This window comes from Nomascus leucogenys, chromosome 22a (assembly GCF_006542625.1).
Source record: "Nomascus leucogenys isolate Asia chromosome 22a, Asia_NLE_v1, whole genome shotgun sequence".
NCBI lineage: Eukaryota > Metazoa > Chordata > Mammalia > Primates > Hylobatidae > Nomascus > Nomascus leucogenys.
Window position 1 is genome coordinate 142,184,472 of NC_044402.1, and position 20,411 is coordinate 142,204,882.

A 20,411-nucleotide genomic window follows, 5' to 3' on the forward strand; every position below is an offset into this window, starting at 1 on the left:
AGGTGGCGGGTCTAGCTCACCAACTCCCAGTTCAGTGTCTTGAGCTGCCGGAAGGTTGGGCAGCCCTGGAGGATGCCGAGACTCTGCGTGCTTGTTCCCTCGGCCGCCTACATCTTCTTCTTGTGATGTGTGTTCCGTGTTTTAAACAGTCTCACCAGGATTATTATTTTATGGCCACTTTCTCTGCCCTCCACTCTCTCGCGTCCGATCTTCCGTTTGGGATATGTTGCAGGCGTATCCTCGTTCATTTCCTGCGGTAAAGTCTCCTGGTGACCACTTCCTCACTTCTGCTGTGTCTGAAAATAACCTTTATTTCACCCTCATTCTCGAAGGCTCTTTTCCGCAGGCGCATGGCTTCAGGCTGGCGTTTGTTTTCTTTCATGCCGGTGGAATGCTGGCCCGCTGTCCTCTACCCTCCTTGCTGTTGGGAACTTCGCTGTCGGTAGCCGCTGCTGTGAAGGGATTCTGCCTCTCTCCCGGCCCGCCTTGGGCCACTTAAAGATCATTCTTTCTGATCTTCTAAAGTTTTCAGTGTGTGGTGTGTGTGTGTATATGTTCTTTTTCATCTTTTTGGAATTACTGAATTTCTTAAACCTGTGGCTTGATATCTTTTACCAGTTCTAGAAATTCTTGGCCATTATTGCTTCAGATATTGCCTGTGTTTCCCTCTCCTTTTGGGACTGTGATTCAGCATAGAGTGTCTCAGTCCGTCTTCTGTGTCTCTTAATCTGCCCTCCATATTGTCATCATCGTGTCTCTCTGTGCTGCATTCTGTGCAGTTTCTTCTCATCTGTCTTCCAGTTCACGAATACCCTCTTCTGCTGTGTTTTATATGCTGCTGAACCCCTCCGTGGGTGATTCCCTCCTTCCATTGAGTTTTACATTTTGATTATGAAAGTTTTCATTTCTAAAAGTTTTATTATTTTTTTTAAATCTGCAATGTTACTTTTTATAGTTTTCTATTCTAGGTATTCTCAAGCTCACCACTTGTGTCTTTAAACATAGTTTGATGTCTGTAATCCCAGCACTTTGGGAGGCCAAGGTGGGTGGGTCATTTGAGGTCAGGAGTTGGAGACCAGTCTGGCCAACATGATGAAACCCCATCTCTACTAAAAGTACAAAAATTAGACTGGGCACAGTGGCTCACGCCTGTAATCCCAGCACTTGGGGAGGCTGAGGCAGGCGGATCACGAGGTCAGGAGTTCGAGACCAGCCTGGTCAACAGGGTGAAAACCCGTCTCTACTAAAAATACAAAAACTAGCCAGGCATGGTGGCGGATGCCTGTAATCCCAGCTACTTGGGAGGCTGAGGCAGGAGAATCGCCTGAAACCGGAAGGCAGAGGTTGCAGTGAGCTGAGATCACGCCACTGCACTCCAGCCTAGGTGACAGAGCAAGACTCCGTCTCAAAAAAAAAAACTTTGAATAATTTTTTATGATGTTTTATAATCAGGCAATTCCATTTTTTCAAGTCTGTGTAGTCTGTAAAAGTTTTTTTTAGAGACAAGGTCTCACTCTGTTGCCCACGCTGGAGTGCAATGGTGTGGTCATAGCCCCTGGGCTCAAGCCATCCTCTTGAGTAGCTGGGATTACAGGTGCACACCACCACACCTAGGTAATTACAAAAATTTCTGTGTGTAGAAACAGGGTCTCATTATGTTGCCTAGGCTGCTCTTGAACTCCTGGGCTCAAACGGTCCTCCCACCGTGGCCTCCTAAAGCGTGGGGGTTATAGGTGTGAGCCTGAGCCGCTGCACCCAGCCTGTGTGGTCTGCTTTTAGTGTCTGTTGTTTCTGCTGGTTCATGCTCCTGGCTCCTTAGTTTCTTGTGTGCTTGGCTGCCTGGCAGTGTGCAGCTCATTATGTTTGAAGAATTATTTATAGGGGTTCCTAGATGCCAAAGATGAGGTACCTTCCTCCAGAGAGGGTTTGCTTTTGCTTTTGCTAGGGGGCTGTGTGTCTGTTCAGCCTGGGAGTGACCAAGTTCACAGGATGAAATTCTGTGAACCTCCCAGGCAGCAGGTCAGTGTAGGGCTGCGTAGGGCTGATCCATGGTCATGATTTATCAGGAGAGGTTTTTTTTTATTACATTATTCTTCTGTATTTTTTTGAGAGACAAGGTCTCGCTCTGTCACCCAGGCTGGAGTGCAGTGGTGCAATGGTGGCTCACTGCAGCCTTGACCTCCTGCGCTGAAGGGATCCTCCTGCCTCAGCCTCCCACGTAGCCGGGACCAGGTGTGTACCACCATGCCTGGCTAAATTTTTTAAATTGTGTTGTAGAGACAGGGTCTCCCGTGATGCCCAGGCTGGTCTTGAACTCCTGAGCTCAAACAGTTCTCGTGCCTTGGCCTCCCAAAGTGCTGGGGCTACAGGCATGAGCGCCTGCACAGGCTCCATTCTGCCTTTTTCTCATTGTGTTCAGCCACTTCCCCTGCAGTCTTCAGGGCAAGTTGGTTGGGACAGGCTTGCTTCTGGCCCTGAGTCCTAAGATGTGGCCCTGTGGGGGTCTCCTGGATTCCTCACTCTGGGTAGGCTGGGAAGCTTGAGGCCAAACCTGCTGGCGGGGCAAGGGCTGTCGGCCGAGAGCGTTAGCTTGGTGCTGTTCAGCCCCCAGGTCAGGCTCTTCCTCGCTCTTGATGCTCTTCAGCGTTTTTTTGTTTTTGTTTTTGTTTTTGAGACACAGTCTCACTCTTTTCCCCCAGGCTGGAGTGCAGTGGTGTGATCTCGGCTCACTGAAACCTCCGCCTCCTGGTTCAAGCGATTCTCCTGCCTCAGCCTCCCAAGTAGCTGGGATTACAGGCGCCCGTCACCACGCCCAGCTAATTTTTGTATTTTTAGTAGAGACAGGGTTTCACCATGTTGGCCAGGCTGGCCTCCAACTCCTGACCTCAAGTGATCTGCCCGCCTCGGCCTCCCAAAGTGCTGGGATCACAGGCGTGAGCCACCGCGCCAGCCTCTTCAGCGTTCTTCTTTGGTGTTTTTTGGCCCAGCGTTTGTGGTGTTTTCACTGGGCACTGGGTCATGTGGCCTAGCCCATTGCTGCTGGGTGGAGGCCCCTTCTTCTGGATCTGCCCTAATCAGGCCTTGCCCACTTCCCCGGTGCCCCTCCCACCATGGCTGCCACTGTCCTCCCACAGCCAACCCAGCCGTCAGTTCTCATTGCCCCTCTCGCCCATTGCCTCTGGCACAAGCCTGGCCTGTGATGCTGCCCCCACACCCTCTCCTTGCCCACCCTCCACCTTCAGCCCCTGGTGCGGCTCCTCACCCCCGGACCCCGGAACGGCTGGGGCAGCCCTGACTGCTTCTGCCGACTTACTCTCTGGGTGGCAGTGCCATCTGGATCAGTGGTTCCTCTTCATCCACGTTTTCTGTTTTCTGCTCTGATCCCACTCCGACTGCAGTCACCTGTGTGCCGCCCGCCTGTGGTCCTGGGAGCCCGAGGCCAGCCCGGCTGCCGCATCCTGCTCTTCCCACCTCCAGCTCTCAGATAGGAGTCACTCGCCTCTTTGTGCCACACCCACGTTTAAACCGTGTAGAACAGGCCCCTGTGAGGTTGGCCCTGGTGTCCCTCATGCTCGTGGGCTCGGTCTGGCTCTCCAGGGCCCCGGCCAGCCCTGGCTCCTGCCCTCCTGCAGCTGGGGCGACTTCCGACGAGGCACTCTTGTCCCACTTCCTGGGGCTTCCTACCTGCTCTGAGCAAGATGCCGAGTCCTCACCGCCAGACCCTCCAACACCACCGCCACCTCCCACACCCCCGCCCTCTACGAGTCTGCAGCCACACCCGGACATGGTGCTCGGGTCACAGGCCTTGAGGTGTTCCTGTGCCACCCAGTGCAGGTGTCTGCCCCCAGGCTCTGCACTTGTGAGACCTTCTCTCTGGAAAATTCTCTGATATCCACATGCCTTCACGTTGCCTCCCTGTCTTGCCCTGAAAGATGGGCACAGGCACCCTCCTGCTGCAGCGTCTCTGGGGCTGCCCGCCTGTAGACACCTCCACTCAGTTCCTTTCCATCTTTGCCCTTGAGGGTCGGCTTCCCCAGGGCAGCGGCCTCGCTGGTAGCCCCCCCAACCCTGGAGCACCAACACGCCTGTTGGATGAGGTCCCAAGTGCAGGGAAGACCTGAGTGCTGATTGTGTTAAGAGAAATGCAGCCATTCCCAAAGGCTGCCTGTTGCTGGCTCTGTGTTTGCAGAATTCCCAGGATATGCCCCCTCTGAGTCCCACTGCCATCTCAGGTGCTGTGTGGTTCTTTGGTGCCTTCCCCTCCTGATCAGATGCTGGTGGTAACACCAGGCGTGCACCTGCCCCTCCTGATCAGATGCTGGTGGTGACACCAGGCGTGCACCTGCCCCTCCTGATCAGATGCTGGTGGTGACACCAGGCGTGCACCTGCCCCTCCTGATCAGATGCTGGTGGTGACACCAGGCGTGCACCTGCCCCCCTGATCAGATGCTGGTGGTGACACCAGGCGTGCACCTGCCCTCCTGGTCAGATGCTGGTGGTGACACCAGGCGTGCACCTGCCCTCCTGGTCAGATGCTGGTGGTGACACCAGGCGTGCACCTGCCCCTCCTGGTCAGATGCTGGTGGTGACACCAGGCGTGCACCTGCCCTCCTGGTCAGATGCTGGTGGTGACACCAGGCGTGCACCTGCCCCTCCTGGTCAGATGCTGGTGGTGACACCAGGCGTGCACCTGCCCCTCCTGATCAGATGCTGGTGGTGACACCAGGCGTGCACCTGCCCCTCCTGATCTGATGCTGGTGGTGACACCAGGCGTGCACCTGCCCCTCCTGATCAGATGCTGGTGGTGACACCAGGCGTGCACCTGCCCCTCCTGATCAGATGCTGGTGGTGACACCAGGCGTGCACCTGCCCCTCCTGATCTGATGCTGGTGGTGACACCAGGCGTGCACCTGCCCCTCCTGATCTGATGCTGGTGGTGACACCAGGCGTGCACCTGCCCCTCCTGATCAGATGCTGGTGGTGACACCAGGCGTGCACCTGCCCCTCCTGATCAGATGCTGGTGGTGACACCAGGCGTGCACCTGCCCCTCCTGATCTGATGCTGGTGGTGACACCAGGCGTGCACCTGCCCCTCCTGATCTGATGCTGGTGGTGACACCAGGCGTGCACCTGCCCCTCCTGATCAGATGCTGGTGGTGACACCAGGTGTGCACCTGCCCCTCCTGATCAGATGCTGGTGGTGACACCAGGCGTGCACCTGCCCCTCCTGATCAGATGCTGGTGGTGACACCAGGCGTGCACCTGCCCCTCCTGATCTGATGCTGGTGGTGACACCTGGCGTGCACCTGCCCCTCCTGATCAGATGCTGGTGGTGACACCAGGCGTGCACCTGCCCCTCCTGATCTGATGCTGGTGGTGACACCAGGCGTGCACCTGCCCCTCCTGATCAGATGCTGGTGGTGACACCAGGCGTGCACCTGCCCCTCCTGATCAGATGCTGGTGGTGACACCAGGCGTGCACCTGCCCCTCCTGATCTGATGCTGGTGGTGACACAGGCGTGCACCTGCCCCTCCTGATCAGATGCTGGTGGTGACACCAGGCGTGCACCTGCCCCTCCTGATCAGATGCTGGTGGTGACACCAGGCGTGCACCTGCCCCTCCTGATCTGATGCCGGTGGTGACACTGGCGTGCACCTGCCCCTCCTGATCTGATGCCGGTGGTGACACCAGGCGTGCACCTGCCCCTCCTGATCAGATGCTGGTGGTGACACCAGGTGTGCACCTGCCCCTCCTGATCAGATGCTGGTGGTGACATCAGGCGTGCACCTGCCAGGCAAACCCTGGGCTGTTTGTTGCAGTGCCAGTCCTCGCGCTCCTCGCGGCTGCCCAGCTCACCCACCCACATGAGTCAGGCTGATATTGCTGCTTTGAAGGGGGACTTGGGTGGGCTGGGTTTGGCTCTGTGCGGTGCTTGACGTGCTGTGACCCGTTTCAGGCTGCCCAGGCTTTGCTGAGGTTCTGCAGACCTTCAGCACCTGCAAAGGGATGCTGGGCGAGATCCTGTCTGCATTCGAGTTCATGGATGCTGTGTGCATGCAGCTGGTCGGGCGCCATCTCCATCTGGCCAGCCCGGTGCAAGGTACTGACCCCTCACACAGCGGGCAGCTGGTCCTGCAGCTGCTTCTGCATGTCTGGACACATGGGACGGCTCAGAGACCCCGGGTGGGCGGGGAGTCCCCGGGCGGGTGGAGGGTCCCCGGGCGGAGCATGGAGTGGCCGTTGGGCTCATGTGTAAGAAAGCTGCTCTTAACATATTTAGGACAAAGAATAGGCTGCCCTGGTCCTGTGTAAGGTTTGTAGTTACACAGATTTCCTGATCTTCTGCAGGAAGGACGGGAAGGAACTAAGTGGCTATTTTTGGTGAGCTGGGAGACTTTCTTTCCATTTCTACTTTTTTTTGTTTTCCCACGTTGCTTTCTGTAAGCATGTTTTACTTTTATGCTGGGAAAAAAGCCAATAATTTTTTTTTTGTTGGGGGATGGAGTTTTGCACTGTGGCCCAGGCTGAAGTACAATGCCACGATCTTGGCTCACTGCAGCCTCCACCTCCCGGGTTCAAACGATTCTCCTGCCTCTGCAGCCTCCACCTCCCGGGTTCAAACGATTCTCCTGCCTCTGCAGCCTCCACCTCCCGGGTTCAAACAATTCTCCTGCCTCTGCAGCCTCCACCTCCCGGGTTCAAACGATTCTCCTGCCTCTGCAGCCTCCTGAGTAGCTGGGATTATGGGCACCTGCCACCACACTCGGCTAATTTTTGTATTTTTAGTACAGACAGGGTTTTGCCATGTTGTCCAGGCTGATCTCGAACTCGTGACCTCAGGTGATCGATCCACCCACCTCAGCCTCCCAAAGTGCTGGGATTACAGGTGTGAGCCACTGTGCCCAGCCAAAGACGACTTTTTAAACCTTCTGAAAGTCAGCTTAGCCAGAGAGCTGTGTACTCCGCAGGCTGCCTGGGTCTTTCTTGGCCACAAAAGATCAGTGGTTTCTATTACAGCCGTTCTGCCCGAGCAGCCCTGATTCTTGCCCTGGCAGCCGGAGCCTCTGCTCACTCTGCCTTCCTTGCTCACTTCTAGAGAGTCCGTTTTACGTCCTCATCGAGACTTCAGGCTCCAACGCAGGCCACGATGCTGAGAAGCTGGGCCACTTCCTGGAGCATGCGCTGGGCTCCGGCCTGGTGACCGATGGGACCATGGCCACCGACCAGAGGAAAGTCAAGGTGCCCTGTGTTCTGCCCGCAGGTCCCCCCTCTCTGTCCGTCCAGTCCAGCCTTGTCTCGGGATGCCTGGAGGGTCATTGGTGCGGCCTAGACAGTGTGGAATGTGGTTGAAATGTGACTGGGTTTCATGGCTTTGAGGGAGTAGCCTCTCTGGATGGAAAATGTGTTCCTGGTGTCTAGGCCATTTTCATTAATATTTAAAAAGTACTTCTTCCCCACCGTGTTCCTCCCCAACCCATGCTATGGGATGAGCAAGGGGACTGCCCCATTGCTGGTCCCCTGCAGCCTGTATTTCAGCGGCCAATCAGCAGCAGCTCCGCATAGAGTTGTGTGGAAGGAGTGGAGGCAGGAGGAGCCCCTGGGGCTGTGGAGGCTTAGCCTGGACCTCGGGAGTCCTAGGGTGGGCAGTTTTCCAGAGGAAGGGGCGTTGACTGTGTTGCCAGGTGATTTGGCCTTTTGAGGCCAAAGGAAGGAGGGGCAAGACCTGGGGCAGTGAGAGACCCAGTCACCGTCACCAGGGCCTGGGCAGGGGGATCCCTCGGTCACCATCACCAGGGCCTGGATAGTGGTAGCCCTCGCTCACCATTACCAGGACCTGGGCAGCGGGAGCCATCGGTCACCGTTACCAGGGCGTGGGTGGGAGGAACCCTCAGTTACCTTCACCGGGGCCTGGGCAGTGGGAGGCGCCCTCGGTCACCATCACCGGGGCCTGGGCAGTGGGAGGCGCCCTCGGTCACCATCACCGGGGCCTGGGCAGTGGGAGGCGCCCTCGCTCACCATCACCGGGGCCTAGGCAGTGGGAGGCGCCCTCGGTCACCATCACCGGGGCCTGGGCAGTGGGAGGCGCCCTCGGTCACCATCACCGGGGCCTGGGCAGTGGGAGGCGCCCTCGGTCACCATCACTGGGGCCTGGGCAGTGGGAGGCGCCCTCGGTCACCATCACCGGGGCCTGGGCAGTGAGTGCAGGCCTTTACTCCCGCTTAGTTGATTCCAGGCTCGTGTTAGCCTGGGTGTTGCCCTTACCATCTTCCCCCCTCACCTTTGCCGCCTGACTGTCGTGATTCCAGTGCTTCTGGGCAAAACGGTGTCTGCTCCCAAGGGCTGGGGTGCGGTCGGCTGGGCTCACTCGTGTGTCCTGGTGCCCAGCCCAGGGGCATCCTCTGGGCGAATGGCAGCTGTGTGATGCCGTCTCTGTTGACTGAGAGGTATGATCAAGTGTGCGTCCTTCCTAGGTCTCTGCCTGCCATTCCTGCATTTTTCTAAGTGGACTGTGACAGTCAGCTCCCTTACATTCTGCCGCAGTAACAAGCAGTCCTCAGGCCCCAGTGACCACACGAACAGAGGCTCACCCTCCCTTGCGTTCTGTGTGGGCGATCGCGGTGGCTGCATCTGCTCCTGTGCCTTCCAATCCAGGGGCCCGGGCTGAAGCAGCTGTTCAGCCAGTCTGTCTGTTTTCCCAGCAGAAAGAGCAGGACGGCCGCCGGGGCTTCTCTCAGCTTCTGCTTGAGATGGGGCGGGAACGTGAGCCCAACCGCCCTTGGTGGTGCAGGCGGGGACCCTCATCCCACACTGGCTGCTTTGCTGGAGTGGCAGAGTCATGCAGCCCCCACACCAGCCCCAGGAGGGTGACCCTGACACCCCGGCCTCCACACATCAGCCCCCCACCCCAAAGGAAGGCTGCCCCCAACACCCCCAACCTCTCTACCAGCCCCCACGCCACCCCCAGGGCGGACTGTCCCCAGTGCCCCCATCTGCATATCAGTCCCCAGCCCCTCCACAGCCTGGTCCAGTCCTAGATTTGTGCCTTGAACATTAATGCCCAGAGCCGGGTTCATGACCAGGACAGGGCCGGGCGGGGCTGGTCCTGTGTTTACAAAGTCACCTCCAGAAGCTTCCTGGGACAGGTTTAGGAGAGGCCTTGCGTGTCTGTCAGTACCTCATTCTGGCTCATGCTCGACGGGTAGGTTATCTGGCCTTTGTTTTATGCAGATAGCAAAACCACCCTTTCTTAGGTGTGCGGCTCAATGGCTTGGCCCGGATATGCGGTTGTGTGCAGTTGCCCTGAGGCTTTTCTGTGCCGTTGTTCGGCGTTGGCGAGGCTCTGGGCAGGTCCTGAGGCATTCTGCCTTCCACTCTGTGGTCTTTCCCTTCTGGGAGCCCTGGGTTTTTGGACTTGTTGAGACAATGGGGCTTGCGCAGGTGCAGCCGCTGCCGCAGGGGTCCTGCGTTTAACGGGGGACTCTCAGCCCTGCCCAGGCCCCGTTGTAGCCTCAGCCCACCCGAGTGGAAGCCACACTGGTCATGCCAGATGCCCCGGGCTCCTCTGAGTAGTGACCACGGCGGGTCTCATTGGCACTGCCTGTCCACCCGTCACGTGTCATTCAGTTAGCAAACCTGTTAGGGAGATGCCTCCTGTGCCCCGTGCCTGCCGGGCGGCAGCAGTGACCAGGGCAGGAGAAGCCTTGCCCCATAAAACTTACGCAGCAGAAGAAACAAGCCCAGCCCATGGCCCCTCAGAGCCAGGAAGCGCTGGGGAGGAGGGCAGGGCCAGGCAGGGTCATGGGGTGTGCCTGGGAGTGCCGGGAGGGCCGGAAAGATGACCCTGAGGGGTCATTTCAGCAAAGATGAGGTGTGGGGAGCAGAAAGTCTGGTGCAGGAGCACCAAGGCCCTGAGGGGCACGTGCCTGCCATGTTTTAAAACCTTCCAGAGATGGTGGGTGTGGAGCCGAGTGACTGAGGCATGAGCAGACAAGGGTAGAGCCCATCTTGTGGCCACGGGGACACATGGGGCGGCCGGTCTGATGAGGAGGTGAGAAGGCCCCGCAGGCAGCTGGTGCCTGCCAGACGGTGGAGGTGAAAGCCGGCCTTGCAGCCATGCACGTGTGGTGTGACGAAGGGTCTGTAGGAGGTGCTCTTGCTCAGGGCATGGTGTGACCCAAGGGTCTGATCTGACCAAACTAGCTCTAAAAGTTTATGAGAGGGGCTGGGCACGGTGGCTCATGCCTGTAATCCCAGAGCTTTGGGAGGCCGAAGCAGGAGGGTCACTTGAGCCCAGGAGTTTGAGACCAGCCTGGGCAACATGGTAAGACTTCAAAAAAATAAAAAATGGATGGTGGGGAAATGGGGGAATTTTGGACACTGGCTGGATTCCCAGTGGTGGTGAGGAGTTGTTATTTTTTTAAGTGTCAGTGTGGCATTGTGGTTATCTCAATAAAACAGAGTCTTTTTTTTCTTTTTTTTTTTTGAGACAGGGTCTCACTGTCACCCAGGCTAGAGTGCAGTGACACAGTCGCAGCTCACTGCAGCCTCGACCTCCTGGGCTCGAGCGATCCTCCTGCCTCAGCCTCCTGAGTAGCTGAGTCTACAGGTGCCCACCACCAAACCCAGCTGATTTTTATTGTTTTTAAGAGACGGGGTCTCCCTATGTGGCTCAGGCTGGTCTCAAACTCCTGGGCTCAAGTGATCCTCCTGCCTCAGCCTCCCAAAGTTCTGGGAATACAGGCGTGAGCCACTGCGCCCGGCCAAGTCTTTCTCTTAGAATTTCCTGAAATGATGGGGTCTCTGGAGGGGCAGGTGCTGGGCTTGAGCCCTGTGTGGGACCCTCCAGGGGGAGGTGGTCCTGCAGCCCAGAGAGGATGGCTCTGTCCTCTTCCTCGTGGTACAGATCTCCACAGTGGAAGTTCCAAGCAAGCCACAGGCCGATCTGTCTGAGCCCCAGGATTTGGCCCCAGGTTCCGCTTCAGCCAGCACCGTCTGCTCCTCCTCAGAATCCTTCCTCCCCCTTGGCCCGCCTGCCGTGTCCCTCCTCCCCCACGACCCGCCCACCATGTCCTTCCCTCCCCTGTGGCCCGCCTGCCGTGTCCCTGCCTCCCACCCCGACATGCCCCTTGAGCTGCCTGGGCCCTGCTGTCGTCCCCACTGCCTGTGTGACTCTTTGCGCCCCTTCCCTACCCTGCCCCGCCCTGGTTCAGGGAGTGTCCAGGCCCATCCTCATCCTCAGGGCCTTCCCTGGCCCCTGCCACTCCGTGCCGTGACATGAGCTGAAGTTGCAGGTGGGCACCTCCCCCTTCCGTCATCGCTATCCCCCTTCTGTGAGGTGTCCCAGCCGCCTGACTGCCGGAGTCCCAGGGTGCTCGGTGCTGTCGTGGAGCCTGGGACGTTCCCTGTCTGGGGTTGATTCCGGGGTCGGAGCCACACCTGGGGCATTCGCTGTCCGGGGTCGGAGCCACACCTGGGGCATTCGCTGTCCGGGGTCAATTCCGGGGTCGGAGCCTCACCTGGGGCATTCGCTGTCCGGGGTCGATTCCGGGGTCGGAGCCTCACCTGGTGAAGATGCAGAACGTGCTGCTGCCCTAACCCCGTGCAGTGTGCCCCCGTCCCTGGGTGTCGTTCCCATAGCCAGCCCTTGTCTCATCTCGTCTCATCCCCTAGATGCTGTGGGCCCTGAGGGAAAGGATCACAGAGGCGCTGAGCCGGGACGGCTACGTGTACAAGTACGACCTCTCCCTCCCCGTGGAGCGGCTCTACGACATCGTGAATGACCTGCGCGCCCGCCTCGGCCCGCACGCCAAGCATGTGGTGGGCTATGGCCACCTCGGTGAGCGGCGCCCCGGGGCCACGGTCCTGTGTGTGCTTGGTGGGGAGCGCCACGGTCACCGTCACCCCCCAGGCTGCGAGGCAGGGCAGATGGACCATGGTCTCTGGCTTAGCATATCTCCCGTAGACACTGGCAGGACCACGGTGTCTAACAGGGAAGGGAAAATCCTAATCGTTGTCATGGCTCATTTTGAGTATTTTGGAAAAGACTGCCATCCTGCACTTTTAATGGCAGAGTGCATGGCTCAGCCAGAACATTCTGGGATCTTCACTGGGATGCAGGGTTGGAGGGCATCAGCCTTAACCCCAGAGTCCGGGATGCGGGTCTCAGGGGCTCTCTCACAGGGCCCGGCCCCCAAGGCCTTTTCAGTGCTTGGCGCGCAGCCCCCAGCTGCGGCTACCCCTTCAGATGGGAGAGTTTCAAAACCACGTTCAGATCGTCTTTTTTTTTGCAGAAAAATCATGCTTTAACTTGCAAGCTATTAATTCATAGGAAGAAAATGTTTCAATCCTATCAGTTCTTTTTTTTGAGACGCAGTTTCACTCTTGTCACCCAGGCTGGAGTGCAGTGGCGCAATCTCGGCTCACTGCAACCTCCACCTCCCATGTTCAAGCAATTCTGCCCCAGCCTCCCGAGTTGCCGGGATTACAGGCGCCCACCACCAGGCCTGGCTAATTTTTATATTTTTAGAAGAGACAGGGTTTTGCCATGTTGGCCAGGCTAGTCTCGAACTCCTGACCTCTGGTGATCTGCCCACCTCGGACTCTCAAAGTGCTGGGATTACAGGAGTGAGCCACCGTGCCCAGCTGTTTTCCTGTCAGTTCTTTGGAGCCTTGGAGCGAGGTGTCTAAAAGGTCAGCTTATAGGGCAGGGGTGGGGGCAGGGCTGGGGGTGTGGAACGTGGCTTTGGGGCCTGACAGGTGCTCACTCTGGCTTCTTCCCTGGCCTGGTGGCACTGGAGTCACTGACCTGAAGCCTCCATCCACCTGCCAGTAAATGGGATTCAGGTGCCACCTCTGTGGTTACAGGAGGGTCTAGGGTTTTGTGCGTGACGATGATAACACGTATCACTTACGAAGGACCCGTGCTGTCCCAGGCATCATTCTAAGCACCTGATGTGGAGAAAGTTCTCTGCACAACAGCTGTCAGGACTGGTGTTGCTTCCCTTTTACACACCTGTAAACAGGTTCAGAGAATTTAAGTAACTTGCCCAAAGTTGCCCAGCCTGCGGAAGGGTACATCTGGAGGATTTGACATAGATGGATGGTAATCTTCTGTGATAGGAAGGCAGGACTCCTGAATGGGAAGGGGGTAAGGGCATGATCCAGAGAAGAGGGGTGCGGGAGCCCTAATATTTCAGAATATGACCGCAAGCCAGGAGGCTTCCTCCTGTTCAGGTAACTTCAGTGTCTCTTGGCCACAGATGAAGCAGACCATCTTGGTCAGAAATGGAATGAGCCCTCTGTTACTTTGTAAAAGCAAGAATGGGCCGGGCACAGTGGCTCATGCCTGTAATCCCAGCACTTTGGGAGGCTGAGGCAGGTGGATCACCTGAGGTCAGGAGTTCGAGACCAGCCTGGCCAACATGATGAAACCCCGTCTCTACTAAAAATACAAAAAATTAACTGGGCATGGTGGCGGGCACCTGTTATCCCAGCTACTCGAGAGGCTGAAGTAGGAGAATCACTTGAACCCAGGAGGCGGAGGTTGCAGTGAGCAGAGATTGCACCATTGCACTCCAGCCTGGGCAACAAGAGTGAAACTCCATCTCAAAAAAGAAAAAAAAAAAAGCAAGAATGAATGTTGAATTTTTAAACTGCTTTTCCTGCATCCACCATGGTGACCAGGTGCTTGTCTACCTGTAATCAGTGTGGTAAGTGACACTGATTGGTCCCCCTGGAGTCAGAGGAGTCTGTGTTTCTGGGGTAGGCCCAAGGTGGCCATGATCCTTTTTGTATCTTGCTAGATGAGTTTGTTTATGTTTGGTGTGGCATTTTGACGGGGGTCTTGGTGGGCGATTCTATTCCACACTGTTCCTTTCTTCTGTCCATGCTGGATTTTGGTATCAAACTCATAACGTGAATAGCCTGGAGGTTTTTTGGGGGGGTATTTTAAAATTATAGCTCTGTTTCTTCAATAGCTGTAGGACTTTCAAGCTTTCTTCTAGATTGGTATTGCTAATTTTTTTTCCATATCGGCATAAAGTTGTTCAAATATTCTTTTGTTGTCTTTGTATCTAGCATTTGTGGGATGCCCCCGACACCGTTTTTTTTTGTGGGGGCAGCGTCTCGCTGTCACTCAGGCTGTAGTGCAGTGGCTCACCACAGCCTCGACCTTCTGGGATCAAGCAGGCCCGCCACCTCACACACGCCAGCAGGCCTGGCTAACTAAAAAAAAATTTTTTGTAGGCCTGGTGCAGTGGCTCACGCCTATAATCTCAGTACTTCAAGAAGCCAAGGTGGGAGGATCACTGGAGTCCAGTAGTTCTAAACCAGCCTGGGCAACACAGTGAGATCTGATGTATACCGCCCCCCCCACACACATAATATGTGTGTGTGTGTGTGTGTGTGTGTGTGTGTGTGTGTATGTATACATATATATGTAGAGCCAGAGTCATGTAGAGCCAGTTGTGTGGCCAGACCGGTCTTGAACTCCGGGGCCTCAAGCAATGCTCCCTCCTTGGCCTCTAAAAGCCAGAGATTACAGGCGTGAGGTACTGTGCCTGGCATTATTTGCTGCTTGCATTATCATTTCTTCTTTGACCCATGAGTTATGCAGACGTGTATTTCTTAATTTCCAAACGTGGTGGTTTTCTAGTTATTTTAAAAATTATTGATTTCTTTTTATTGCATTATACCCAGGAAACTTGGTCCGTATCAGATCAGATTTTTGAAACTTGGTCAGTGGCCGGCTTGTGATCAGCTTTCATAACTGTGGAGGGCTTGAAAAGAATGTGCTCTCTGCAGTTGGTGGAATCAGTGTTTGTACAGATCCATCAGATAAAATGTATACGTCGCGTGTTCATTCTACATCCTGCTGACCTGTCACTCCCTGAGGGAGGTGTTAGAAATCCGCTGACAACAGACTACTGTCCCTCCTGTAGCTTTGCCAGTTCTGGAGACGTGTTCTTAGGGGCACAGGACATGAGGTTCGTCTCTTTGTTCTGGGAAACTGAATCTCCTAACGCGATGGACTCACTCTTTGTCTCCAGCATTGCCCGCTGCCTTGGTGTCTGCTTTGCTTATTACACAGTGATGCTCACTTTCTTTTATTTAGTGTTTGCCTGACGTGTTGTTTTTCCTCCTGTTAGTTTCAGCTTTTCCATCCTTAGTGATTGAGATGTGTTTCTTGTGGACGCCCCCGGACAGGTTTCTCACGTGCTTGTTTGCCGTCTTGAATGAGAGCGTTTGGCTGCTGAGCACGTGCTGTGGCCCACTGTTTGGATTTGTTTACTTCACCCTGCTCTTTGTCTCTCACTTCTTGTCTGTTTTTTCCTCTGTATTTTGCTCTTCTTCTGGTTTATGTTCTTTGTCATTTAGCTTTTTGCCGTTTACTAACTGTTGGTGGTTGCCCTAGCACCACAGTGGGCATTTCTAGCCCTCTGGGTTTGAGGTTAATCAGAGTCACTATCTTCCTCCCAAACAATGTGTGATGGTGAATTCTCTGTGTCCGCTTGTCTGGGCCCTGGTACCCTCGTTTGGTCAAACTCCAGTCTGGATGTTTCTGTGAGGATATTTTTTATGTGTGATTAACATTTAAATCAGATGTTGAGTACAGGAGATCTCCCACCACAGCGTGGGTGGGCCTTACCCAATGAGTCAAAGGCCTTTGCTACAGTCTGGGTGGGCCTTACCCAATGAGTCAAAGGCCTTTGCTAGCGTGGGTGGGCCTTACCCAATCAGTCGAAGGCCTTTGCCACAGTGTGGGTGGGCCTTACCCAGTCAGTCGAAGGCCGTAGCCACAGTGTGGGTGGGCCTTAATCAGTCGAAGGCCTTTGCTACAGTGTGGATGGGCCTTAATCAGTCGAAGGCCGTCACCACAGTATGGGTGGGCCTTACCCAATCAGTCGAAGGCCACAAGAGCAAAAATCTAAGATCTCTCAAGGAAGAGAGGATTCTGACCCAGATGGAGACTCGAGCTGCAGCACCAGCTCCTGCTGGGATCTCCAGCCTGCTGACTTGGACTTCAGATTTTAGACTTAGCTCCCTCAGTCACATGAGTCAGTTCATTAAAATCAGTGTCTGTCATCTCTCTGTTCTCAGTGTGTCTCTCCATCTTTCTCTCTCTGTATCTTTCTCTAAAGATGTATAATCTCACTCTCTTGCTCGCTCTGTCTGTACACACACATCCTGCTGGTTCTGCCTCTCTGGGAGCCCTGATGGCTGCATAGTGAGAGGACTTCAGGGCCCCGTCACTTTGGCTGTCGTTTACCCCCCAGTTTATGGTGGCCCCTGTATTTGCGGGCTCCACATCTGCAGATTCAACCATAAAAATAACAATACAACAATAAAAAATAAACAAAAGACGATGTAGTATAACAGTGACAGACACAGCATTTCCATCGTACCAGGAATCGTAAGTAATCTAGAGGTGATTTAAAGTATACAGGAGGGGCCGGGCACGGTGGCTCACATCTGTAATCCCAGCAGTACGGGAGGCAAAGTGGGTGGATCACTGGAGGTCAGGAGTTCAAGACCAGCCTGGCCAACATAGTGAAACCCCATCTCTACTAAAAATACAAAAATTAGCCAGGTGTGGTGGCGTGTGCCTGTAATCCCAGCTGCTTGGGAGGCTGAGCCAGGAGAATTGCTTGAACCTGGGAGGCGGAGGTTGCAGTGAGCCGAGGTTGTGCCACTTCACTCCAGCCTGGGCAAAAGAGCGAAACTCCGTCTCAAGAAAAAAAATATACAGGAGGATGTGTGTCGTTTATATGCAAATCCCATGCCATTTCATGTCAGAGACTTGAGCATCTGAGGATTTTGATATCCGAGGGGTCCTGTATCCAGTCCCCCAGGGACACTGAGGGGCCCCTGCATGCTGTTCGGTGGTGTATTCTGGTTCTGCCTTGTTCAGTCACGCATAACCCTGTCACCATGTCACCGTCCTGATTCTGTGTAGCCAGTTTGCACACAGCTTCTGCTTGAATCTCAGCCTCCAGAATTTTCCCTGGCATGGAAAAATAGGTGACGGAACAGCTCAGATTTTGTCTGGAAATGTACTGATTTAGTTGATGAAAATGTCTTTTCCTCAGTGGATTTCAGTGGTTCTGGGTTGACAGTTGCTTCCCAGTGGCAGAAGGGAGCCTCTGTTCTCTCTTCTGATGTCTGCTGGTGCGGAGACAGCCTCAGTGCAGGGCTGTTCCCCTCGGGGGAATGGAGAGAATGGAGGGAAATAAATAATTTCTTTCTTTTTCTTTTCCTTTTTTTCTTTTTTTTTTTTTTTGAGATGGAGTCCCGCTCTGTCACCCAGGCTGGAGTGAAGTGGTGCGATCTCGGCTCACTGCAATCTCTGCCTCCCGGGTTCAGGCGATTCTCCTGCCTCAGCCTCCCGAGCAGCTGGGATTACAGGCGTGCGCCACCACGCCCAGCTAATTTTTGTATTTTTGGTAGAGATGGGGTTTCACCATATTGGCCAGGCTGGTCTCGAACTCCTGACCTCGTGATCCACCTGCCACGGTGTCCCAAAGTGCTGGGATTGCAGGCGTGAGCTGCCGCGCCCGGCCCGCTTTTTCCTTTTGGCTGCTTTCAGCTCCTTCCGTTGTCTTTGGGGTTTCGCGGTTTCACTCTGGTTCGGCCGGGTGTCGGCCGGGTGAGTGTTTGTTTACCTGCCTGGCACTTGTGGGGCCCTGGGGTCTTGCTGGCTTTAGAAATTCCTCAGCCACCAGAGTCTCTTCAAACACCGTTTCTCCCTCCCTCTGTTCTCTTCCTGGAACTCAGTCCGAGCGCCCTCGTTTCTTGTCCGCCGCTGCCAGGGTCCCGCCTCTGGCGTTTGGATGCTATTTGCAGTGTCTCCAGCTTGGCGTTCTCTGCCGTGTGTGATCGGCCGTCAGACCTGTCTGCTAAGGTCCACAGGCCAGCCATGATGCGTTTCATCTCCGGAAGATTGGCGTGGATATTTAAAAATTGCTTGGTCAGATTTTTTGGTTTTATATTTTTGTCTTATTTCTTTACACGACACATTTGTGTTCTGTGTCTGGAAATGACAGCGTCTGAGGTGTTTGTGGGTCTGATTCTGACCTTACCCGTGGTGGTTTGTCTTCTTGTGTGTGTGATTTTTGGCATGAGCTCATATTCGTTAGATTTTTATCTGTAGGAATTATTTGAGGCCTGCAGGGGAGGTGGTTTGCTTCTGCAGTGGGTGGGGAGGGTGAGGGCCTGGGCCCCGCCCGGAACCTCTTTAATCTGCGCATTCTCAGCCTTTGGGACCCGAGGCAGTGTGAGTTCCGGGTGCAGGCTGGCGGTTGCTTGGGAATACAGTTGGGTGTTGCTGAGTGATGGGGATGCGTCCTGAGAAATGTGTCATTAGGTGGTTTCGTTTTGTGCGAACATCACGGAGGGCACTCACACCCAGATGGGACAGCCTCTTCCACCCCAAGGCTGTGTGGTGTAGCCATTGCCCCTAGGTGACAAACCACAGCTGTCATCCACTTAATTCCGGAAGCAGTTGTGACATGATGCTGAGTATGTGCCTGAACACAAAAGCTAATCCTAGAAAAGGGACCATAAAAATACGGTATAAAAGGTAAAATGCCACACCTGCGTGGGCTGCTCATCACGAGTGGGTCTCGCGGGACTGGAGGTTGCTCTGGCGAGGCAGTCGGTGAGGGGTGAGGGATTGCGAAGGCCTAGGAGATGACCCTACTCTACTCTAGACTTTATAAACACCGCACACTGAGGCTACACTAAACTGATATTAACAAGTAATTGTGCTACAACATGGTGACATCATCATTAAGGTGATGGCAATTTTTCAGCTCCATTTTAATGTCATGGGACCAGCATCATCTCTGTGGTCTGGTGTTGGGGGGAAACGTTGTTATGAAGCGTGACTGTATTCACATACTTCGTGGACGCCAGGCACGTGGCTCACGCCTGTAATCTCAGCGCTTTGGGAAGCTGAGGTGGGAGGATTGCTTGAGGTCAGGAGTTCAAGACCAGCCTGGGCAACATGGTGAGACCGGCCCCCCCCTCCCCGCCACCCGCTGTTTCTACAAAAAAAATAATCAGCCAGGCATGGTGGTACATGCCTGAAGTCCCAACTACTCAGGAGGCAGAGGTAGGAGGACTGCTTGAGCTCAGGAGGTTGAAGCGTGAGCTAGGATTGCTCTATTGCCCTCTGGCCTGGGTGACAGAGGGGGACCCTGTCTCAAAAAAACAAAACAAAACGAACACATTCTGTGGATGTGGTTTTTCTTCTTTCACAACCAGCCCTTCCTGGGCAAGTCCCTGGGCAGGGGTTGTGTTCAGCCCTCTCTGGCCTGAGCACGCGTCCGTGGGGACTGTGGGAGGGGTGGGGACGGTGAGAGGGGCGGGGACGGTGTGAGGGGCGGGGACGGTGTGAGGGGCGGGGACGGTGAGGGGCGGGGACTGTGGGTGGGGCGGGGACTGAGGGGGGTGGGGACTGGGAAGGGCGGGGACTGTGGGGGGGCGGGGACTGTGGGAGGGGCGGGGACTGGGAGAGGGGCGGGGACTGGGAGGGGTGGGGACTGGGAGGGGCGGGGACTGGGAGAGGGGTGGGGACTGTGGGAGGGGCGGGGACTGGGAGAGGGGCGGGGACTGTGAGGGGTGGGGACTGTGGGAGGGGTCCCTGCTGTGCTCCCTGCCTCGCGTTTGTTCTCGTAGAGATGGAGAAATCGTTTTCTGTCTACCCTTTCGAGTTCCCAGCTGGGATGGACCCTGCAGCTACAGGCAGATTAACAGGAGAAATACAGAGGCTCATGACGTGCATGTTTCACATCTACTTGGGAGTGGCCAGGGAATGAGTGATTCTCAAAGAGCTGGCTGTGAATTCAGGCCCACGTGGCGTCTTCAACAAACAGTCAAGTTTTAGGGACGTCACATGACAGGACATGGACTATGAGTCTCCAGGTGGCATCTCGGAGGAGGCAGGGAGCTGGCAGAGGACGGCAGGGCCTGAAGCTGCCTTGACCTTTGTCGGCTCTGGTGGAGGGAGGGGCCTTGCCCTTGTCAGTCATTCCTGTGCTGCTCTGAGGCAGGACCTGAGTTGGGGGAGCTTTTCTTGGATCTGCCGCTTCTCAGTTGCCCTTGTGGGAAAACAGCCCTCACCCCAACATGGCACAGTTTGGGGTGGTGCGTCCTTGTTTGCCTCTGGGGCTCCTCCTCAGTGTGCACCTCTGCGTTAAAAGCCACTGGCCTCGTCTGGGCAGCCCTTGAGCTGGTTGGTTTCTGGCTCCCTCTCCTGCTGGCCCGGAGGTGGGCTGGGGTCCTCACTTGACTCTGACGCTGGCGCTCCCCAGCCTCTTCTCTGAGCCGTCGCCTTCTTGACCTCTGAGGTCAGAAGAGGAGGTTGTGCGTGGGGCGGGCCAGGGCCAGGGTGTGCTTGGAGAGCCACTGC

The 20,411-nt window shown here is 55.5% G+C and overlaps 1 protein-coding gene across 1 annotated transcript in view; it reads left to right on the forward strand.

Annotated features, from left to right (window-relative positions):
• Nucleotides 1-20,411, forward strand: part of LOC100598101 (D-2-hydroxyglutarate dehydrogenase, mitochondrial) — a 32,826-nt gene that overhangs the window by 10,826 nt on the left and 1,589 nt on the right. The window contains exons 7-9 of the mRNA XM_030802377.1: nucleotides 5,958-6,101; nucleotides 7,098-7,240; nucleotides 11,672-11,837. Of these exons, the coding sequence (XP_030658237.1) occupies nucleotides 5,958-6,101; nucleotides 7,098-7,240; nucleotides 11,672-11,837 (453 nt within the window). The remainder of the gene's footprint in view (nucleotides 1-5,957; nucleotides 6,102-7,097; nucleotides 7,241-11,671; nucleotides 11,838-20,411) is intronic.